The 24,166-nt window shown below is 42.0% G+C and overlaps 1 protein-coding gene across 1 annotated transcript in view; it reads left to right on the forward strand.

Moving 5' to 3' along the window:
• MYH10 (myosin, heavy chain 10, non-muscle) overlaps nucleotides 1-24,166 on the forward strand; it is a 153,526-nt gene that overhangs the window by 58,489 nt on the left and 70,871 nt on the right. Inside the window, exons 7-14 of the mRNA XM_015427193.1 lie at nucleotides 1,240-1,303; nucleotides 8,495-8,593; nucleotides 10,842-10,985; nucleotides 11,665-11,760; nucleotides 15,402-15,520; nucleotides 15,864-16,016; nucleotides 19,336-19,509; nucleotides 20,727-20,900. Coding sequence (XP_015282679.1) covers nucleotides 1,240-1,303; nucleotides 8,495-8,593; nucleotides 10,842-10,985; nucleotides 11,665-11,760; nucleotides 15,402-15,520; nucleotides 15,864-16,016; nucleotides 19,336-19,509; nucleotides 20,727-20,900 — 1,023 coding nt within the window. The remainder of the gene's footprint in view (nucleotides 1-1,239; nucleotides 1,304-8,494; nucleotides 8,594-10,841; nucleotides 10,986-11,664; nucleotides 11,761-15,401; nucleotides 15,521-15,863; nucleotides 16,017-19,335; nucleotides 19,510-20,726; nucleotides 20,901-24,166) is intronic.

The following is a 24,166-nucleotide window of genomic DNA, read 5'->3' on the forward strand; positions in this document are numbered from 1 at the left end:
GGAATGCCGTCTTCATACTGTAGACATCAAGAGAGCCACACTCTTCTGCCTCGAAAGGACAAGGTCACAGCCTTGTTCATCTCCTTTAGCACATCTGTGCTGGGGAAGAAGCTTTCTTCGCAACGTCTATCCAAGTGGATTGTGGAAACTATCAAACTGTGCTACTTACTGTCCAAATGGCCACTTCCGGGCCCACTCCGAGCACATTCCACCCGGGCAGTAGCCACATCCACAGCCTTCCTGAGAGGTTCGTCACTCAGTGACATCTGTCAAGCAGCAACCTGGGCTACCCCCCACACGTTCGTGAAGCATTATGCCCTGGATGTGCATCTTCATCAACGTTCTGTGGTGGGATGGGCAGTGTTGCAGGCGGCGCAACTCTAGGACATTCAGCTCCCTCCTCCAGGTAGGCCTTTTTTTTTGCTTTGTAATCTCCCAGAGATGTGATGCACAGAGAACACGAAGAAGATAAACAGGTTGCTTACCTGTAACTGATGATCTTCGAGTGGTCATCTGTGCATTCACACCACCCGCTCTCCTTCCTGTCTGCTTTTGGTCCTCTCCTTTTTATTACTCTGAGACTGATGGCAGCAGTCAGAAGGAACTGGCGGGATTGCCGTGCCCCTCCCTTGGTCATGTGCAGTGGAGCCGGCACGTGACTGGGGAGTGGGCGCAAAAATCTCTTTTGCTTTCAAGAGGAACCGATCAAGGTCGGCGCAGGCGCACTATACCCCAGAGGTGTGAATGCACAGATGACCACTCGAAGATCATCAGTTAAAGGTAAGCAGCCTGGTTTTCATTGCCCAATATTATGTTTTGTTTAGTTTTTGTAGAAGCCTCAAAAATGACTTTAATGTAGCTAATTTTTTTTCTATGGAAGTTCTCAGCATCTGTTTCCAATTACATTTTCCCTTTAAGTCTGTATTGATGTTGTGAACATAATCACTCCAATAGCTTTGGCGCTATTTTTATAATGAGTAGTTTAATGCACACCAGATGGTGGCTTGGATTTTAACATTTTGTTGAGAAAACTTCCATCTAAGTTAGAGTGTGTTATGAATTTTCATCTGATTAAAGTCAGTAGACAAAATAAGAAATCAATAAAAATGGATTTTATGGATGTAGCTGCAATTACTGTGACTCTTAATTTCAGCTAAATTATATTAATCCCTTAATTTCCCAATTTAAAGGCTGCAATGTACATATTGGTAATAATTTCTTATACTTTATTTCTTACAGGGCAAATTCATCCGAATAAATTTCGATGTTACTGGTTATATTGTTGGAGCAAACATTGAAACATGTATCCTGCTTTTCAACAGTCCTTTTTATAAACTGTGATATTTCTTTTCAATCTGTATTTGAAACGCTTTGGTTAAAACTTAGTGGACAATTCTTTTAGATAGTGTTGGGAAATGTTGGGCTCATCATACTTTTGGTGTGAGGACCAGAGAGGTGACTGACCCTTTTCCATAAATAAGTTTCTAGATTTGCCTATCTTCCAGAATGTCTTTGTTCCCAGAACTCCAAATCATAAATTGAACCAGGCAGGAATCTTTCAATATGGTTCTTCAGTATTTTGGAATAGGCAGTCTATGGCAGTTAATTGTTTGAAATATTTGGTTATAAATGAAATATGCACATATGTAGTAATGGCAGACTTTATGAGTACTTTCACTAACAATCCAAAAGAAATAGGATTAAACAGGAAATAATTTAACAGTAAAGGTTATTAACAAATTATCATGACTGAAAGGCCCACTCTAGGAGCCAAACTTTCAACCTTCAGGATTTTGTATTTTAATGTGAAATATTCTTCTTATTGCTACTACAAAACCTAATTCTAACGTTCATTTTTGCATAATTTTGCGAAAGCAATGATGTGTTGCCATATATAAATACTCTGGTCCATCACCACAACAAAAAGGTGACCTCTGATTCCAGCCCCTTCCAAATTCCTCATTATTATTGTTTTAAAGAGCTCTTTTTAATTTTTTCTTTCTTTCAAAACAGAGTCAAACAAAGGGAAAAAACTCAAAATCCAAAAACTAAATAGTGTTAAAGAAAAAGATAAGATATACACAGAGACAAAAATATAACAGTGGTAGCAGATCTACACAGTCTACATGCAAAATAAATCCATACACAATTGTCGTCTATATGCCATATGTTCAAATATTGATAGAGTTCTAAGATCGTTATTCCACTGATTTGTTAGAGGTAGAGTTTTGTCTTTCCAGTGTCGTAGTAAGAGTCTTTTAGGTGTAGTACAAGTGGGAACCCGCAAGGACTTGTGGGAGGCATCTCATTTCCCCCACTATTTCCTCTTACCTTTTCCTGAAAGACCACATAGCCTCTCCCCATTTCCTTAGGGTTGCCAGCTCCAGGTTGAGAAATTCCTGGAAATTTGGGGGTGGAGACTTGGGAGGCAAGGTTTGGGAATGGAAATGTCTTCAGCAGTGTGTAATGCCATATAGTCTACCCTGGAGGCTGGTAACCCTAGTTCTCATGGAGGAAATGGCTGCTTTGAAGGGTGGAATCTATGACATTACACTCTTCTGAGGTCCCTCCCCTCCTCAAACCCCAGCCTCCCCAGGCTCCACTCATCAAATATTCAAGTATCCGGTGGTATCAAATCACCCAGAAGTTGTTGCCGGGCCTTGGGTTGCCAGCCTCAAGGTGGGACCTGGACATCTCCAAAATTACAACTGAACTCCAGATGACTGAGATCTGTCCCTCTGTTGAGAAAATGGCTCCTTTGGAGGGTGTATTCTGTAGCATTATATCTGGCTGAGGCTTCTCCTCTCCCCAAACCCTGGCCTCCTCAGAACTGACTACAACAGCTCTAGGAATTTCTTAACCTGGCGCTAACAACCCTGCCTAGGTCTGGCCCCAATGAATCCCTTGAGCTCTGCCCCCTCCCCTTGCCTTTTATTCATAGAACCTAGCTTGGAAAGCTATGGTTGCCTATCAGCAGCCACTTAGCTACAGGCTCTCCTTTAATCATTTTGGGATTTTAACCCCCCCCCCCACTTATTTCTTTTTCTTTTTTAGAGAGGGAGAAAGAAAGAGTTTTCATCCCCTCTTCTCTTTCACAGAGCATCTCCTGCACTACAATCTTCAAAGCAACCCTGTGCATCAGAAACCACTGCATCCTGGCATTCAAAAGGTTAAGTCTGCTATAGTGGGAGGGGAGGAAAGAATGGGGCTGGCATAATTAGTCTCTCTCTCTCTCTCTCTCTCAGCCCCGTTGCACTGTAGAGGAAAGAAACATCCATCTCTTTCTAGCTTAAATCACTTCTACAAGACTGGGGGCCATGTCCAGTAGCAGTCCAAGGCTAAAAGGCAGTTTAGACTCAAGGTGCCACGCAAGACATTAAACACAACGCTTAGATGGTGAGAGGAGCTCCTCTCCAAAATATCTCACTTGGGCTTTTACCGATCTTGGAAAGTGTAAATAAAGCCACATGGTACTGCAGAGGAGCAGAGCGAGCAGCTTAGGAAGCCTCCGGCCAAGTAGAGTCCACCCGCAGAGCCTCACCATACACAGACGTGCACGGATGGCTAATAGATCTCCAGGTAGAGGCTGCAGGGACGGTTTCTGAGGCAATGGTTTGTGCGGAGGGCTGTAGCCATCGGCGGTTGTCCTCGTGGCTCTAACAGCTTCTCCCAGTGTTCTTTTTTTTATATATATATAATTTTTTATTATTTTTTTACTACAAACACTACAAATACTACAACACTAACACTATACCTAAAATAAGCTACACAAGGATCATATATAATGATTAAATGCATATTTAGTAAGGCTCTCTCTATAAAAATAGTTTTTGGAATATAGCTAATTTCTACTGCTTCTATTACAGACTGATAATTATGTAATTGAATCAAGTAAATACAGTAAGATTTTTAGACTTTTACAATTCTACTAAATCTGTTTCCTTTCTTTATCTTTCGTCTTTGTATATTTCCATTTGACTTTCAGGACCTTTGGGACTGCTTCCCCTAATTCTGATTCAGAGTCTTCTTCTGGATTACTGCTTGCTGTTGATTCAGATTCTTCTGTCCCATGTCTACTGCTTTTTTCTTCAATGTTTTGTTCCTCTGCTGTATCTTTTTTATTCACTGGTCTTTGTCGCTGTTCCAAGAACAGCTTCGCTTTTAAAACAGAGTCTATCAGTTCTTTTTTATCCTTGTAGTTGAAGACCAATCCTTCGGGTACTATCCATCTGTAGGGGGTGGAGTTTTTCTGCAAGAAGCTGGTTAAATTTTTGTATTGTGTCCTCTTTCTTCTTATTTCAAATGGAATGTCTTTTAAGACTCTGATTTCTTCGTCTTTGATTTTTAAGGTAGTCCCATTTGTGGCCTTGAGCACCACGTCTCTTGTTGATCTTTTAGAGAATCTCACCACTATCTCCCCAGGCAGGTTCTTTTTCTCAATAAATTCTGGATATATCCAATAGACTAAGTCCAGGTCGCTTTGCAATGTGTCCGCCGTTAAACCTGTAATTGAGGCCAATGCTTCACTTAATATTTCTTTCAAATTCTCATCTTGCTGTTCAGGAACACCTTGAAATCTCAGAAAATATGCTGATTTTTCCATTTGTAGTCTTAAAAGTTGGTCTTTATCAGAGGATCTTTGTTTTTTCATCACCTCCAGTCTTTGATCAGTCTCTTTTACTTTGACTTCAACCTTTTTCACTGATTTTACTGTCTCCTCTGTTTTTAAACTCATCTCTTCAAGCTGTTTTTGGATCTCATCCAACTTCTTGTTGGTATTAGTCATCTGCTCCAGCAGGGGGTGCAATGTAGTGGCCAACATGTTCGAAAAGGCCACCATCATTGAATGGCATAAAGTTAAATTTTCATATAAACTAATAATGGTAAGGAAGTCGTGCACATTTATTTTTACATGCAACAAAGCATTCTGATGCAAAATGGCAGATAAACTTTGGGTTGGATCCAGGTAGCTTTTTCACTTAATCTCAACAAATTCCTTTCCTTATTACAGTCTCTGTTCCACACTGTTTTTGACCATGCAGGTCATAGGATCCCAAATATAGCCTTTTTCTGGTCAAATGGTGGACCCTTCCTCTCTTTGTCATCAGTGAAAAACAGGTTGGATCTTTGATTGAGAATTGCTGTGAGATGCTACAATAAATCCATTGCTTAAAATACTAGGCACCACAGTGACTTTTCTAGGTTTCATAGCAGCCTGGTACCTGGGATTTGTTGAGACCCAATTTTAGTTTTCAGGTACATTAGCAACCTATTCCAGTTCAGCTCGACTAAGGTTGTTTCACAGTTGTGTTGATAGCAGATACCCCGGAGTGGTCATCTTATTGTTGGTGTAGAAGTGATTTCTCTGTCACCCCCTACGTAATTTTAATGGATTAAACTACAAATTAAGATTCAGAACTTTGAAGTCATTTTATCTTTTTCTGCTTTGCACCTGAAATTTTTTAAGTGCTGATGCACTATGGGTTTGGCCCAAATTTTGAGTAATAAGCCAGTAAATAAGCTACTGGTCATACACGTACCATCTGAAACTGCTTATCTCTTGCATTGGAACAGTATCATTTGTTTTACTTATTTTGGGATTTGTAACCTACCTTTCTTAGGTTCAGAATGGCTCACATAAAGTCAACAATACAGCTCCAATAAAAACTATTCAAATTACTGAAATGTTTGCAATAAAATATTACCACAGCTCTAAAATCACATACCCTAAAAGCTTCATCAACTCCAGTTATAGATTAAAACTGTTCAAAAAGGGATATTCCATAGGTTCTAGAGAAATTAAAGAGGCTGCCTTCCTTAACTCTGCAAGGAAGATAGCCAGCACATTTGCTGCAATACAGGTTGAATATGACCCTGACAGAAGGGTAGCAGCAGCTGAAATCTGTACGAGATGGAGTTTCCAGATCCACCCCACACCCCACACAGAACATGTTGTAGTCAAATCTGGAAGTTATTGATGCATGGATGAATATGGAAAAATTAGATATGTCAGAGAGCCAATGTGGTGTAGTGGCTAGAATGCTGGGCTAGGATCTAGGAGACCAAAGTTTGGATCTCCACTTTTCCTGAAAAGCTTGCTGGGTGACCTTGGGATAGTCACATACTCTCAGTATAACCTACCTCTCAGGGTTGTTCTTGTGAGGATAAAATGGAGCAGAGGAGAACAATGTAAGCCACTTTGGGTCTCCATGGGAGAAAGTCAGGATATAAATGGAATAAATAAATGAGTATGTCTAGGAGGGATAAAATTCTCCACAAGATGATTCAGTTTAAGCTTGTTGAACTTCATTCATCCACTTGACCATGGCTTCTGGACTTGGGTTAAAGATAGAGATAAATGTTCCTGGCTGTTAGAAAAATGTAGAGCTGGGTGTCATTAACATATTGATGATTCTGATTTCCACATTTCCTATGACCAAATGTATCAAAGGTTACTGTAAGATCTAATGGTTAACACCGAGATATTCTTTATGACCATTGTAAATATAGATCACCAGAGCTATTGAAGTAAATTCCATGCTGTTGTTTGTATTGATTTACACTGTGTAATCTGCTTTGACTGTTGATGAGAAAGATGCACTATAAATAACATAAACAAATCATTTTGGTCAGGTATACTAGCTTTTTTGAGGGGTATTTTTTGTATTTTTAATGCATGTGTGTGTGATTGTGTGTGCACCTGGAAGTGATGGTGACCTCTGGTGAAAGGCAAATGTGATTTTGGGCTGTATCAACAGAGGTATAGTGTCCAGATCCTGCAAAGTGATGGTATTGCTTTACTCTGCTCTTGTGTTAGACCTCACCTAGAGTATTGTGTTCAGTTTTGGGCACCACAATTTAAGAAGGATATAGACAAGCTGGAGCGTATCCAGAGGAGGGAAATGAAGATGGTGAGGGGTCTGGAGACCAAGTCCTGTGAGGAAAGGCTGAAGGAGCTGCATATGTTTAGGAGACGACTGAGAGGTGATATGATAACCATCTTCAAGTACTTGAAGGGTTGTCATATAGAGGATGGTGTGGAGTTGTTTTCTGTTGCCCCAGAAGGTCGGACCAGAACCAATGAGTTGGAATTAAATCCAAAGAGTTTTCGGCTAAACATTAGGAAGAACTTCCTGACAGAGTGGTTCCTCAGTAGAACAGGCGTCCTTGGGAGGTGGTGGGCTCTCCTTCTTTGGCGGTTTATAAAAAGAGACTAGATGGCCATCTGACCACAATGCTGATTCTGTAAACTGAAGCAGATCATGAGAGGGAGGGCAGGAAGGGTTGTATCAGTGCTTAGTTCTTTTGGCCCTTTCTTACGTGCCCAGGAAAATGCTGATTGCCACTTTGGGGTCAGGCAGCATTTTTTCTCCAGGTCAGGGATCCTGGAGGGTTTTTTGCCATCTTCTGGGAATGGAGATGGGGTCACTGGATGTGTGTGTGTGTGGGGGGGGAGGTATTTGTGAATTTCCTGCATTGTTCAGGGGGTTGGACTAGATGGCCAACTCTATGATTCTGTTATTCTAACTCTGTGATTCTATGACTGACTGTGTGTGCACTTGGTAGTCATGGTGACCTCTGGTGACTCACCCCTACTGGGGGCCTAGAGGATATTTACAGAGGTGGCTGAATAAAGCCTGCCCCCGCCTCCTGCTTTTTTATTTTTTTATTTTTTTATTTTTTTTATTATAAAAACCCGCCTCCTGCTAGGTCAGGTATTGATCCAGGCTGATCTTGCGCAATCCTTAAAACTTCGCTCTTGCTCATTAGTGAGACTTCTGAGCCTGCATTTCATCCACCAGCTTTTTGAAGTTGGGTGAATATTGTGTGAGGGCCAGTCTCAGGGAATCCTGGAGATGTTCATCTGTCATGTTGGAATGCTGTGTACTCTTTGTCATTTTCAGATGGGAAAACGCAGATTCACAAAAATAAGTTGAACCGAAACAGGAGTGTACAGCTTCACTGCATCTTCTCAAGTTGGGAAATTTGTCTCTAGGCACTAGCTTCCAAAACAATTCTTGCTCAGCACGGGTCAATACTTGCTCAGCACGGGTCTTGAGAAAAATGTCATTTTAAGGGTTAATATTTCATTTTCAAAAGAAATATCATCAAAAAACCCCAAACACCTGTCCAGCAAACCAGGAGACCAAGTGGGGCTGGTGATCTACCTCTGACCCCTCTGCGATCTACTGGTAGATCACGATCTACCTGTTGGACATACCTGGTATACTCCATAGGGGTAAGGCTGCTCTCACAATTCTACATTTGGAAACTGTATTTGACTTTGAACAACTTCATAGGTGCTATTTTAAAGTACTCAACACTAAAATTATCTTGTGCTGCTTGGCACAACAAAAAGAACATGTGTAGGAAGAGGAGGAGGAAATATTAATTCCGGCACAGCAATTTACTGCTTTTTTTTTTCCAGGAGCAATTTTTTCCTTTGTATAAGATGCTTAGTTACCCATTAAAATCCTTAACTGCTTTGGTTCAGATTTACTGGAAAAGTCGCGTGCAGTGCGTCAAGCCAAAGATGAACGTACTTTTCACATCTTCTACCAGCTACTAGCTGGAGCCAGTGAGCACTTGAAAGGTAAATTTAATACATCTTACTATGTTGAATTAATTAATTACAGCATTTGAATAAAAGCAAAAATAATTCCTTGGCTTTCTATGTATTTGATAAAAGGAGAAATGATGTTCAACTACTGTTTGTATTGAGACCATCCAGAGTAGTGATGGGCATGAACCAGAAAATTCCGGTTCGGTTCAGTGTGGTTCCAAACTGAACCCCTAACTGAGCAAAAATGCCTGAACCAGCAAGCCGCAGCTGGGGAAGGGGGGGGGGGAAGCGCCGGGGAAGGGTTGTGGCTCACAGCCTATTCCATAAATTTATTCCATAAATTTTCAGCAACCACACAGAATATGAGAAAACAACACCTGTCTTCTGTTTATATATATTTGTTACTGGATGTGTGTGCATTTTTCATCATAGTATTATTGTCCACTGAGGAAGGCCCTAGAGGCCAAAACATGTATGGTCCTCGTGGTCATTTGATATATGCATCAACTATATGTATAATCATCAACTCTGTACGTAAAATGACTAAAGCTTATTTCAAGCTCATGTTGATGTTCTATGAAGTCTGACCTTCAGACCATTTGTTTTTAATCTTTTAATATTTGCTGTTGTGTACACCATAAAAATATTTTTGATAATATTTATCTTTAAATTAGCGAGACATTTCTAACAGTGCTGCTTAAATGAATGCAAGCCATTTCAGCAATCCCTTTTGCTCCCCCCTATGATCCCTTTCACTTTCTCTCTGCTTGAAAGTGGTGGGGAGCAAACGGGATCACTAAAATGGCTTACATCCCTTTCAGCCTAACAGAGGATGAGTGTGCCAACCCTGCTGTTAGGTTTAAATGGATGGAAGCCATTTCAGCAATCCCTCTCACTCCCGCTTCCAAGTAGGGGGGAGCGAAAAGGATCACTGAAATCCATTTCAGCCTAATAGCAGATGGATGCACCAGCCCCACTGTTAGGCTGAAATGGATGTAAGCCATTTCAGCGATCCCTTTCACTTCCCTGTGCTTGGAAGCAGGGGGGAGTGAGAAAGATCACTGAAATGGCTTGCAGCCATTTAAACTCAACAGCAGATGGGTGCACCCATTGCTTAAATGTTTAAATGGCTGCAAGCCATTTCAGCAATCCTTCTTACTGCCCTCCACTTCCAAGTGGGAGGAGTAAAAGGGATCGCTGAAATGGCTTGCAAATATTTCTGCCGGGTATGGTGCCGACACACCCCACCATGAGACTCATGAACCTTCGAAAACCACATGTAGTGTTGTGGGAGGGTCATTGAGGTGAGATCACATGAACCTCGGCTCACGAACCACCACCCAGAATTTAGAGTCATGGACAGGATTAGGTGGTCCCTAATCCAGATTAATTTGGGCAAGTGATTCCTAGATATTCCAGAAATAACTCTGAAAGCAGTACAGAGCTAAGGTTCTGTATTCAGAATGCTGAACTGGTGCTAGAGTCAGTGAAATGTATATGATCCAGTTTGACAATTAGAGTCGAAAGCTTTATAAAGTTTGAGTCCCTAACTACTAGGCAGAAACACTTCTACTTCGGATGGTTGAAGGCATTTTGGCAGCAATTGCCAAACCTGCATTGGACATAAAGCACTCAGACTGGGAAGTGAACCAACCTACTGCTGGCTAGGCCAGAGGTGTTTACAGTTTAGGACAAGCATCAGTTACTGTGAGAAAAGTCGTAACTCCTCTCAGAGTCATCAGCATTGCATATATAAGATGTTCTTTAAGGCATCTTTAAGAAATTCATGTGTACATCTTCTGGAATACTGTTTTGTCTTAAATGTGTTCTGTGGACAGTTTGAAGAATTATTTTGAGTTTTAACCTCCCCCCCGCCCCTTTGTCCGCAATTGGTGAAGGACCGAGAACCCATGGGGGGCTAGCTGGGTAAGAGGTACTGTCTCTCCCTCCCCCACCCAGGTCTCGGTCACGCATGCCAGGTCAGCTTGTTGGTCAATGATAAAGTCCCGCAGGACAGCAGCTTTGTTGTTAATCGACCTGGCATTGCACAGCACCAATGACGGAGTTTTAAGGTAGTGCTGTCATTGCCTTTACAAAAAAAAATCAATAAATTTGAAAAAGCTGATCTCGATTCAGCTTCATCACTGTTGGAGAATGATCTGTTGGTCTGCCATAGTTAAGCTTCATCTAAATTTTGGTGAATATATGGAGGGTTATTTACTGTCGCTCAAATAACTTGAAGAAAATCTGTATCTCTCATCATTCCATCTCATCACAGCTGACTTACTTCTTGAAGGATTTAACAACTACAGATTCCTGTCCAATGGCTACATCCCCATTCCTGGGCAGCAAGACAAAGATAACTTCCAGGAAACAATGGAAGCCATGCATATCATGGGTTTTTCTCATGATGAAATCTTGGGTATGTCTGGAAAATACTATGGGTAGAAGGCAGAGTTTATGTATATTTAGGTGTAAAATATACCACATTTATTGAATGACAAGTGGAAAGTAAAATTAATGCATGTGGCATTTCACACAAGTACAGAATTCAGCATCTTTATCTGAGGATTGTCATCTTTCAGCTTTCATTAATCATCAGCTTTTAACTCTGAAGATTAGGCATGAAAGTATATAGAAAATGCTCATGAAATCTCAGAATCCTGAGCAGAATTTTCATGGAATAGTGCATCAGTGTTATAAATACCTTATTGCCCTTCTCTGTGACTAGTGAAATAAACAATGCAAATTAAGCAAATGTATGCAAAATTGTTTAACTTGTAGTAATCACACAATTAGCTGTTCTTGGTACACAACTGGATTACCTTAGTGTAGGCTCCCAATATACTTACCATTAAGTACTGTGTATATGAAGCTTGTAGCAAATGTTCTGCTTTCTTGAAATGGTATACTTGTTGAATGCACATATGAACAGACCTGAAGTAGAAGCAGTCTGTCTAATGCAGGCAACCAGGTTTCCTGTTTTTTTCACTGGGCAGTTTTTTATTCTTTTTATGAACTTGGTGGCTGTTCAGATATGGATGGATGAATGTATTCAAAGCCCAATTATTATCTGTTTGTTTTATATATTTCTTTCACAGCTATGTTGAAAGTAGTATCTTCAGTACTACAGTTTGGTAACATTTCCTTCAAGAAGGAGCGAAACACTGACCAGGCATCAATGCCAGAAAATACAGGTGAATGAATGATGCACAAGTGAGAAATATTGAATCTAACAACTTTTGGTCACCAGTGATTAAGTGTTTTATCAAGTATGTAAACAGGAACGACCCAGTAGACACAAGTGTTTCACAAAGTACCTCTCCACAGGCTTCTGAGTGAACAAGTAATGTGATAAGAGAGCATATCCTTTAATGGATTGGTCACTGGTTTAAAAAGAAGCAAATAAATGTACGATTTTTGCAGTGGAGGCAAGTGAGTAGTGGGGTCTCCTAGGGATGTGTTTTGGGACTTTTGTTCTTTAATTTATTTATAAGTTACCCGGAACTGGGGGTAAACAGTGAGGTAGTGAAGTTTTAGATAACACAAATTCATTCAGGATGGTAAAAACAAGAGGATTGTTAGGAGTTTCAAAGGGACTTCTCCAGCCTGAGTGAATGAATAACAATGGATGAAATTCATTGTGAGTAAATGCAAAGTGGTGTGTTATCAGGGAAAAATATCCTGATTTCACATATATGCTGATGGGGCCTGAATTCGTGTGACATCACGAAAGACCACAGTTTCCTCTAAGCTGAGCTCTAGGGGTGCTGGCACACAACATTTCAGAGGCCAGCTCAGAGGATTTCTGATTCAGCTCACAACCAAGCTTCTGTAGGAAACAATGGAGGATGGGGACACCTCCTTCTGGGGCCAGTAGAATTAACAGATGTTGGTAATGATATTTATTTGTCTAATGATATTTAGAGAGCCAGTTTGGTGTAGTGGTTAAGTGTGTGGACTCTAATCTGGGAGAACCGGGTTTGATTCCCCACTCCTCCGCTTGCACCTGCTCTTGGAGAACTGGGTTTGATTCCCCACTTCTCCACTTGCAGCTGCTGGATGACCTTGGGCAAGCCATAGTTTTTTCAGAGCTGTTCTTAAAAGAGCACTTCTTGAAAGAGCACTCTCAGCCCCACCTATCTCACTTGGTGTCTGTTGTAGGGAGGGGAAGGGAAAGGAGTTTGTAAGCCGCTCTGAGACTCTGAGTGAAAGGTGGGGTATAAATCCAATCTCCTTCTCCTCCTCCTCTTTTGGTAAAATCACTCATCACAGTTTTAAAACCCTGCATCTTTAACTTACTGTCCTGTCCATGTCTTTACATGAGCTCTAAAGGGAGAAGAGAAAATAGAAGTTGTTAGCAAGATGCTTAAAGTTCCTCCTAATACATGGGCAAGATGTGACTTGTTTTGTGATCAGGGAAGGGGGTTCACTAAACTTTTTTACAGAGCACAATAGCAGATTAATTTTGGTAAAAATCTGTGCTCTGACTTAACCAAGCATAAGCACATTTAGCGTATATGAAATTGCAGTGGTTCAATACCAGACTGTTTTGGTATGTCCTGACTTAAATATGCCAGTTAGTAGATAAATGCTATTACGAATCGGTATATTTCACTGTAAAATTTTGCCTGCTTTTTACACTGCAATGTATATTATGACTTTACATTTGTTGATATGAAGTTTCAACTGTTGTGTTTTTAGTAACTGTTTTTACTATTTTGGAGGAACCCTGGGGCTCCTGCTGGTGTTATCAGGGGTTCCTCGATTATTCTTATTTATTTATATTATTTATAGTCTACCTTTTTCTCTGGAACTCAAGGTGGATTATGCAGAGAGAGTTAATACAATTGACAGGATGGGCCATTCAGTGAACAAGTAGGAGCCAACCAGAAGTCTAAAAACAGAACAGAAGCAAAGCATAAATATTTTTTTTTTAATAAAGGTTTTATTAACTCCCCTAAAAAGGGGAGGTATTTCGCTTAAAAGAAAAAAAGGGAGGGGTAGACAGTGGGAGAAAGAGAAAGCTGAGTGATATATAAACTGGTAAATTAAACTGTTAGTAATGTCCAATTAATCTTCTTGGGCTTCTTCTGTGTGTTGTCATTTTTATTTTAGCAAAAAGCAACTGGTAATGTCATGATAACTGCTTTCTAAGCTTCTACTGTGAAGTTGTCTGTTATTGACAGGTATGGTTATAACAGTAACACCCAGCATTTAAGTACTGAGAGACTTTTCAGAAACTTTTTGTACAACTACTGTTTTTAAAAAAACTATTTGTAGAATTCCCTGGACTGTGTTAAGGTATTTTCTGTTCTCTTTAACTTTGGAAAAGTATTTGAACTGTGACCTCATTAAGAGCTTATCAGCAAAGACTTTAGAACTGGTATGTATATTTAACAGTTTATTTTGCTTGGGTCTGTCTGTATGATGTTTATCCTGCCAGGGAGAGGGATCCCAGAGCCAGACACAACTTGTGGCAGAAAGGGAGAATGTAAACATTATATTTAGAAAATCAGATTGTTGGAAGGACAGGGTGTGCATAGGATTGACTGTCATTTAATGCTATCTGTTAGTGAACCTGTGTAATAAAGGAAGAAAAAAAATTCTGATGGCATTAGTTAAGTCTTCTCTTGCATGCCTAATTTGTTTTTTATGTTTTGTTATGAGAGCCAGTTTGGTGTAGTGGTTGTGCGTGGACTCTAATCTTGGAGAACCGGGTTTGATTCCCCACTTCTCCACTTGCAGCTGCTGGATGACCTTGGGAAAAGAGCAGTTCTTGAAAGAGCACTCTCAGCCCCATCTATCTCACGTGGTGTCTGTTATAGGGAGGGGAAGGGAAAGGAGTTTGTAAGCCGCTCTGAGACTCTGAATGAAGGGTGGGGTATAAATCCAATCTCCTCCTCCTCCTCCTCCTCCTCTTTTGGTCAAATCACTCATCACAGTTTATAGTCTACCTTTTTCTCTGGATCTCAAGGTGGATTATGCAGAGAGAGTTAATACAATTGACAGGATGGGCCATTCAGTGAACAAGTAGGAACCAACCAGAAGTCTAAAAACAGAACAGAAGCAAAGCATAAATATTAACATGACACATTAAATGATGCAAAAATTACATAGTAGGATCCTAATTTCAGTAAGATATATACACCAGAATAGATCACAGTCCCTAATCATTTATCCAAGTAGCTTTGTGAAACATTTATTGCCTGCATAGAAAAGCTTTCTTGAATAATTCAGTTTTGCATAGTTTGCAGAAAGCCAGGAGAGTGAGAGCCTTCCTCACCTCCTCAGGCAGGCCATTCCTTAAGGTGGGGCTGCAACAGGCATGTGTACATTGATTTGTTGATGTTGCCACTTTTGCAGGTTGGCACCTACAGAAAACCTTGCACTCACGAGCAAAGCTGTTCGGGGGGGGGGCGTTTAGGGGGAGAGGTGGTCTCGCAGATATGAGGGTCCAAGGCCATGAAGGGTTTATGTATAATAGCTAATACCCTAAATTGAGCCTGGTAACTGATGATAGCCAGTGAAGATTAAAAGATGAAGAACGGTGGACATGCTTACTCAGCACTGTCAGGATTCTGTAACAACATAAAGCTGCATCGAGTGCTGTGGATGTTCATGCAAGATGATAGAGATGTTCCGTATATTTGCAGGAACTAAATGTGCATCCTTGGAATATTCCCTATGCATTGTGCAGGGATTCCATGGCAGATAGGCAAGTTGAATTGGAAAGCTTCTATAAATAGGCAGTTGGGGAAACTTTTTCCTAGAGCACGTTCTAATGTTAAATTTAGTGGTGGTGTCTGATAACTGACTGTTTTGGATCCAACTACAGTTGCACAGAAACTCTGCCACCTCCTGGGGATGAATGTAATGGAATTTACTCGAGCAATACTCACTCCACGCATTAAAGTTGGCAGGGACTATGTCCAGAAAGCACAAACCAAAGAACAAGTAAGTTTCAACTTTAAGCCAACCGACTTTTACTCTGTTTCCTTTGCCTTGGGTGGTGGTTGATCAACTTATGCAGTGGCCCTCCAATTGCTGCTATGCTTGGTAGTCCAGGTTTTTTTTCTACTAATCAAGGGTAAAATTAGGGGCCTTGGTTTGCTGACTGAGAAGGGTGGGGGTGGGGACTGGAGTAGAAAAAGGAAACTGGAGACTGGAAGTGACTGGGGGGAGGTGTAATTTCCCCTCCTCCGTGGGTCCTGTTATTGTTTAACTGTATTTGCCAGCTTTTATTCTCTGTAGATGCTTCTCTAGTAACTTCCTTAAATTTTTGGTTAATTTTTTTCAGGCAGACTTTGCAGTGGAGGCCTTGGCGAAAGCCACGTATGAACGGCTTTTTCGCTGGCTTGTTCACCGTATCAACAAAGCCCTGGATAGGACTAAGCGACAGGGGGCTTCTTTCATTGGCATCCTGGATATTGCTGGATTTGAAATCTTTGAGGTACTTAAAAATCACATTTGTCTTGTTTTATCCTTTGTGTATAGCAATGTTTATCAGGTTTATCATGCATAATGTTGGTTATGCTTTTTGATAAATATGTTTATAATCTTCCAAGGTTCTGAAAATTCAAATATTGAACATTTGATGTTCTAGGTTCTCCCTCTGAGGTGGAGGCCATCTTGTGGGTGATTCCCATCCATCATCAGGGAGGCAGGACTAAGATCAACTTCCTGTTTCCTTTGGTGGGAGTCACCCCGGCTCAGTTCTTTTCCTGCCTCAGTAGGGAGAGCAGCTTAGTGTTAGAGCTCGCCTAACACTCGCCTTTTAGACTATACTAGCAAATCCTTTCTGCTTTATTAACTTTCCTAACTGTTTTCACTCTTGACCCCCTCTCCTCTCTTACTTCAGTTACTCTGTCTCCAAACGGCCCCTGAGGGCCTGCACTACTGCAGTGCCTCAGCATAATCCTCAAAGGCTTCAGACCGGGAGCGAACGCTGCCTCCTTGGTAAGGGGATGAATGCTGACGGGCTCTCAGACGATTGCCATGACCATGCCGCCAGAAAACGGGCCGCGTCAGAGCCTCGGTCGTGTGCTAAGGCGCGGAAAGACGGCGAGACTTCAAAGCGTGCCAAAACAACTTCACACGCTCGAACTGAGCCCATTTGGCTGGCAGCGGCCATTTTGGATGAAACTCGCCACTCTTTTAATAAAGATGGGAACGACCTTTGGTGCCACAACCCACAAACGGAGCCCCCCGAGACCTCTGGTCAGAGCGGGGATGAGCAGATAAAGCATATTCAATCCTGCTTTGCCCAAGAGCCTGATGCTAAGGACAGTCAGCAGACGGGTAATGTTGATGACGCCCCCCCCCCCATCTCCCCTAGAGTGATGGCTTTCTTTCATCTAGTGATGAGGGAGGAAATGGCCCACTTTTGCAGGGCGGGAGGGCACAATCCCTGCCGCTCCAGGTCACCTTCCTCCTCCCCCTCCCCCCCCGCCAAACGGAGAAAGGTGTGTGGCTGGCCAACTAAGGTGGCACAGAAAAAGTTTCCAGGAGATCATTTAATACCTGATGCTCGCATGGAGGGGGATGATGATGATGACGTTTACATTCCATGCAGCAAGAAGGCGGAGGGAGAGTTTTCCTGAAATCCAGAGGACGAAGGGGAGGCTGTACCTAAAGGGCATGCTCCTAAGGAAAATTCCTTTAGATTTTTTAAACCCAAGGACTTTAGTTATTTGTTGGGTAAGACCTTGTCTGCTTTAAAAATCCAAAACTCTATGCGAGCTGGGCAAAAATCTGCCAAACAGCAGGAACCTTATGACGGCTCAGAGATCAGTGATGACATTTTTCCTCCTGAGGATTATACTGAAGCAGCCTTCCCCTTTCCAGATTTTTATGTGAGGAAGGTTAAGGCAGAATGGGAAAAACCCTTGTCAAGCAGACCAGTCACGGGGGCCATTAAAAAGCTGTACCCTTTAATGCCTTCTGCCTCAGATCTTTTGCAGGTTCCTGCCGTTGATGCTCCTGTACCTGCGTTACAATCGTCTGGCCTACTGTCGGAAGACTGGTATGGTTCACTGAAAAACAATCTAGATAAGAGAGCTGAATTTGCCCTAAAGAAATCTCACGAAGCCAATGCTATGGCTCTTAGGGCTTCCTTGGCAGCATCCACAGTCTCGAGAGCTAATATCGTGTGGATGTGGAGATTAATCCAGATGCTTCCTGATAATAATCCAAGGTTCAGTCCTACCCAGGCATGGAGGCATGCCTATATTTCAGCATCCTCACATTTCCTAAAGGGAGCTTCGTTCGGGGATTCCCCATCAAGATGCAGGTTTCCCACGTGGAGGCTTAACACAGTCCTCTCTGCATTAACTAAAGGACCATTCGAACCTCTGAAAGATGTCACCTTGAAGTTCCTGCAGATGAAGACCCTGTTCTTGGTGGCCATCACATCCGCCAGGAGGATATCTGAGCTAGGGGCTCTGTCAGTCCAGAAGGAACTTTGTGTCTTTCATACAGATAAAGTTGTCCTGAGGACGGATCCTTCTTTCTGTCCCAAAGTGAACACAAAATTTCACAGATCTCAGGAAATTTATTTACCTTCCTTCTCTCCAAATCCTACACATCCAAAGGAACGTTTGTGGCACACCCTGGACGTACGGAGGGCACTAAAGTGCTACATCTCTAGAACGGCTCCTCTTCGACGCACAGAGGCCATGTTCATCAATATTTCCCCTCTTCATTCGGGAAAAAAGATGTCTACCTCAGCCATCAGCTCCACCATCCGAACATGCATCGTGGAGGCATATAAAAGTCTGAACATCAAGGTTCCTGAAGGCATCACGGCCTATTCCCTACGCAGTGCCGCCACCTTGGTAGCCTTCACCAATAGAGCTTCTGTGGAGGAGGTTTGCAAGGTGGTAACGTGGTCTTCACTGTCCACTTTCATCAGGCATTATAAAATCAACCTGTATGATTCTGCAGATATGGCCTTTGGTCGTCGAGTGCTGCAGTCGGTTCTGTCTGCGTATGATGACCTCCCTTTTTAGGGGGGACTGCTCTGGGAGGTCCCACAAGATGGCCTCCACCTCAGAGGGAGAATGACCATTGGATACTCACCGTGAAGGGTCCTTCTCCTCTGAGGTCTGGAGGACATCTTGGCCCTCCTGGGTCGTCATCTTCTGTGGATCACTGACTGCGCACAAGGCGACCTCTAAATTGTAGAGAGAGAGGTAGATGAACACGTATGAGGGAATCCGACTCAACAGAGGGTCATATGACAAGGGGACATAAATGTTCCCTACTGGAAGAGAATTTCTTTTCTTGACTTTCTTCTTGTTTCCTTCCTGTTATCCCTAGTTTGATCACTGTTACACTGTTGTTTATGTTATTCCTGTAATATAGTTGCTCTAATGCATTGCTTTTCGGAGATCCAGAACTGAGCCAGGGGTGACTCCCACCAAAGGAAACAGGAAGTTGATCTTAGTCCTGCCTCCCTGATGATGGATGGGAATCACCCACAAGATGTCCTCTAGACCTCAGAGGAGAAGGACCCTTCATGGTGAGTATCCAATGGTAGTTCTCAACCATGGATGTCTGCATTCCTTAATGGCACTACTTTTGCCTTTTTAAAGCAATGCTGGCAAACTCTACAAGATAGTTTTTTTATTTGAACTGTTAGCTAGGCTGGCTTGCTAAGCATTTGTTTATATATATTGGCCAAGTACTTGTAAGATTTGCCATGCAAAAGTTACTTGCAATTTTAACAAGTGCTTTAAAACGAAGGTATTGTTTCTTGATACTTTCCCTAGTTAAACTCCTTTGAGCAACTTTGTATCAACTACACCAATGAGAAGCTGCAGCAGTTATTCAACCACACCATGTTCATTTTGGAGCAAGAGGAATATCAGAGGGAGGGCATAGAATGGAACTTCATTGACTTTGGACTGGATCTGCAACCTTGTATTGATTTGATTGAAAGACCAGTAAGTTCTTATCGTGCTTTTAGCAGCCAGTAACTTTTTCAGCTAATATATTATAAATAGTTCTGTAAACTTTGTTGATTTGAATATCAGGTTAAGGAGCATAGCTATCATTGTCTTCTATGACCACCTTTTCCTTTGTGATGAATGCAGCAGGCCTGCCCTTCTGATCTGCAGGGTGGGGTTTGGGGTTTTTGTTTTGTTTTGTTTTTTTTGAGCAAACTGGTTATTAGGGATGGGCATGAACCCAAACCATGATGCAAAATTCATCATGAATTTTGCTCTGTTCAGGGTTCATGAGCCAAAGTACCCATCATGAATTTTCATGAATTTTTAAAGCAGTTTGTAGCAGTTCATGGATAGAGCAGAAAACAGGAGTTTAAAAGGACCCAGAGTCCCTTTAAGCTCCTGCTTTCTGTTCCCTGCAGAAGCAGCTGAGCAGTGGGGAACAGCGTGCTCCCTGCCATTCAGCTGTTATTCGTGCTTTCTTGTGCAGTGCCTTTAAAGTTTAAAGCTACTGCACAAGAAAGCGAAGGGAGTTCCCTGCTGCTGAGCTGTTTTTTGTGCTTTCTCACGCAGTTTAAAGGGACTCATAAGAAAGTCCAAAACAGCTGAGGGGCAGGAAGCAGGCAGCTCCCTGCCACTCAGCTGTTTTTCACGCTTTCTGTAAACCCCATTTAAAGAGACTACAGTCCCCTTCAACTGGGTTTGTAGGGCCACGAGCCAGTTCAGTTCATGAACAAACCTTCCAGTTTGATTCAGTTTGTGGTTCGGCCATGAACTAACATGAACCACATTTTTCCAGGTCGTGCCCATCCTTACTGGTTATTAACAAAGCAATGGCACCTCAGAGCATGCCTAAATTTTCCCGTGGGAAAACTGTTCTCATGTTGAAACCAACTCCATTTCTTATGTTAGATCTTAATTAGCTTTATAAACCAATTATGTTTTTATCATTTGATAACATTGCAAATAGTTTTATATTGCAGTTGTTTGCCATAACTAGAGATGCTACTTGAAAATAAAATCTGTGGCTCTAGTAATTTTTCTTTCATCTACTGTTCCTGTTAAGGTATGACACAAATTTGCTCTCTTACGCTGCCTCAGTAGTGGTTTCTCAGATGCACAGATATGATGAAAGGAAAATTGGAACTGTATTAGAATAAAATAGATACTGATAGCAACTTTTACCTTTTTTTGTAATTATTTTTTCTGCTAAGGCAAACCCCCCTGGTGTACTGGCTTTGCTGGATGAAGAATGTTGGTTCCCTAAAGCAACTGACAAGACTTTTGTGGAAAAGCTGGTCCAAGAACAAGGTACCCATTCCAAATTCCAAAAGCCGCGGCAGCTGAAAGACAAGGCAGACTTCTGTATTATTCATTATGCAGGAAGGGTAAGAGTCCAGTACAGTTCCTTTAATCTTTTGCAAAGTATTCAATAGGAGTGTCTGGTCAGCTAATGAGCAAAATGTTTTATCTGTAGCTTTGATTGTTAGAAGGAAGGTCACTGTCTGAAGCATCTTTCAATGGAGTCACAATTTCCCCTCTTTGACCCTTAATAATTTGAACTATTATTAGCCAATGGCAGATATTCTCTTCTTGGGACAACATGCTTGAGCTGAGCAATCTGTATTTAGACCCATTTCAATATGGTTTCAAAGCTGTTTTTCAAACTGAAGCTGCCTTGGTTGATCTCACTGAAAATGTTCTCTGGGAGAGAGATGAAGACTACAATTCTGTTGTTTCTTCTGTACCTTTCAGTAACCTTCAACACCACTGACCACAGTAACTTTCTGGATCAGCTGGCCAAGATAGGTATTGGAGGCACTGTTCCAGTGTTTCCATTAGTATTTGGGCAACTAGTACCAGAAGGTGGTGCTGAGGAACAAATGCTTAATTCAGGCATTTATGTGATAGGGTACCATCTTGTCTCCATGCTGTAACATCGGTGTGAAGCTCCTGGGAAAAGTCATTCAGAGCAGGAGTGTCAAACTCATTTGTTCTGACGGCCGGATCGGACATAAATGGGACTTTGTTGGGCTGGGCCATGTATACCATAAAATGTAATGCCAGGTAGCAGAGATATAAACTTTATAAAGGATACAAACACAATTAAAGATTTTTTAAAACTTTAAATAAAACATGCTTAAAAACTAGTACTCTTGCAATATTTTGTTTATTTAACAGTCTCCGATAATTGACACCTCTTACTATGGATTCTTGCATCAAAATGTCTGTGCTGTAGCAATCTTGATTATGCTGTTCAGGTGTGTATCTCTGAGCTGCAAATTTATTGACATTCATTACAGAAATCTCATAATCAGTGTTCTGAACCTAGGACCCAGGGGAAAACATGAAATGGCTGGGCATTATGAGCTTTTGTACATAAATTGCTTCATGTGCCAGCCAAGAACATGAGAAGGCGTCCTGACACAGACTGAGGGCTATGTGTTTGTCCAGAAAACTATAATCTTCCCCAGAGAAAATAACTACAACTCCTATGAGACAATGCAGGAACAGCCATGTATAGTGGGCAGTATCAGCCTACTATCTGGGACGTCCAGCACTGGTAATAATTGGGGCCAGAGCATTAAAGGACTGTCTTTTCCCACATGAGCCAGCCCATCAGCTAAGATTAGCCTTGGAGCCTCTGTTACATGTACCCCTGTCTTGTCTGGGAAGTCCAGGTTCAAAATCCCCAGTCTACAGAGGAAATGTGTTGAGTGAACTTAGTCTGGAAACACACTCTCAGCCTAATCCACATCACTGGCTTGTTGTTATTCCTCATCTAAATAGTTCAGATTGCTTTCCTACTGAGAAAGACTGGATTGTGTAGGCATGAATATAGTGATAAAGGGGGAGGAAACCCAGCTGCACCCAGAAGAGCCCTGACATAACGAGCCCAACAAAACACACACTGTAGCAAGGGACACAAAAGCTCATACCTTGAATAAAGCTTTTGTTGGTCTTAAAGATGCTTTGTATTTCTCCCATGTGCTTGAGGCAGCTGAGCAAAGCAAGTCAGGAGGAAGGGGAGGAGCCTCAGCCAATGGAGTGGAAGAAAGGCTTGCCTCTGTCTCCTGTGCAATTGAGGCAGCTTGGACAGGAAGCAAACTCGGGCTCATTCCCTCCCTCCTTGGGAGGAGGAGGGGGAGGAGCCTCTGCCATTGCAGGGAACAGAAGCTTGCTTGTCTATCTCTCCTGTGTGATTGAGAGAGTCTGGCAAAGCAAGCTGCAATGCAGCAGCAGCAGAACTGGAGAAAGAAGCAGCCTGTTCCTTGCAGGCCAGATAGGAGCCCTCCAAGGGCCTGATCCGGCCCGTGGGCCGCATATTTGACACCCCTGATTCAGAGGTTTGGTATTGAAATGTCATCTGTGTGCTGGTGACATGTAATTCTCTTTCTTCTAAATGTTACTAATCAGTGTCTACAGTGGCACTGTATTCCTGTGGTGAATAACATATTTAACCAACTTGATTGGTCTGCCAATTGTGGCTCTTGAGATATCACTTGGCTTCAATTAATCTGTGCTCAGGTTTCATTAATCTAATCTAGAGACAATGTGCTTTGTGTGGGCCTGCCTTTGAAAATTGCCCGTTATTACTTGCTATCACTTAGAGATAATGAATCTTGTTGGTATTTTAAGATCAACACTGGTTGCCATTTAACCTCTATACACTGGTAATAACTGGGACTAGAGCATTAAAGCATCAGCTAAGATTAGCCATGGAGCCTCTGTTACATGTACCCCTGTCTTCTGATGTATGGTATATAGGCACTGCGATTGGAGGCACTGCAATTGGAGCTACTTTTGTTGTGCTGAGACTCTGGCATTCCTTCTGTTTATTGTTCTGTCTAATGTCAAGCTTTTAAAGTTTTTGGCAGCAGATGAAATCTCCCACCCCATTAGTTTTGGATTATTTGTGACTGGTGTGTATGTGAGGTCCCATACCTTTTCCTATCAGCTATTTTTGTGCTGCTACTTTTTCCTCTTCTGCATTGCTTTTTAGATCTTACTGTTGGTTTTACTATTGGATTAATATGGGTCATTGTATATTAGAATCATAGAATCATAGAGTTGGATAATCTAGTCCAACTCCTTGCACAATGCAAGAAATTCAAAAATACCCCCACACCCCTAGTGACCCCCCCCCTTCCATGCCCAGAAGATGACAAAAAACCTCCAGGATCCCCAGCCACACTGGCTTGGAGAAAAATTGCTTCCTGACACCATAGTGGTGACCAGCATGTAAGAAAGGGCCACAAGAACTGATGCAGCGCTTCCTGCCCTCCCGCTCATGATCTGCGTAAGTTCTAGTCTTTGTTTAAAAACCTCCAAAGAAGGAGTGCCCACCACCTCCCAAGGAAGCCTGTTCCACTGAGGAACCAACCTGTCAGGAAGTTCTTCCTAATGTTTATCCGAAAACTCTTGACTTAATTTCAACCTGTTGGTTCTTGTCTGACCTTCTGGGGCAACAGAAAACAACTCCACACCATCCTCTATATGACAACCCTTCAAGTACTTGAAGATGGTTATTATATCACCTCTCAGTTGTCTCCTCTCCAGGCTAAGCATACCCAGCTCTTTCAGCCATTCCTCACAGGACTTGGTCTCCAGACCCCTCACCATCTTCATTGCCCTCCTCTGGACACGCTCCAGC

This window comes from Gekko japonicus, unplaced genomic scaffold (assembly GCF_001447785.1).
Source record: "Gekko japonicus isolate JY-2015 unplaced genomic scaffold, Gekko_japonicus_V1.1 scaffold876, whole genome shotgun sequence".
In the NCBI taxonomy this organism is placed as follows: domain Eukaryota; kingdom Metazoa; phylum Chordata; class Lepidosauria; order Squamata; family Gekkonidae; genus Gekko; species Gekko japonicus.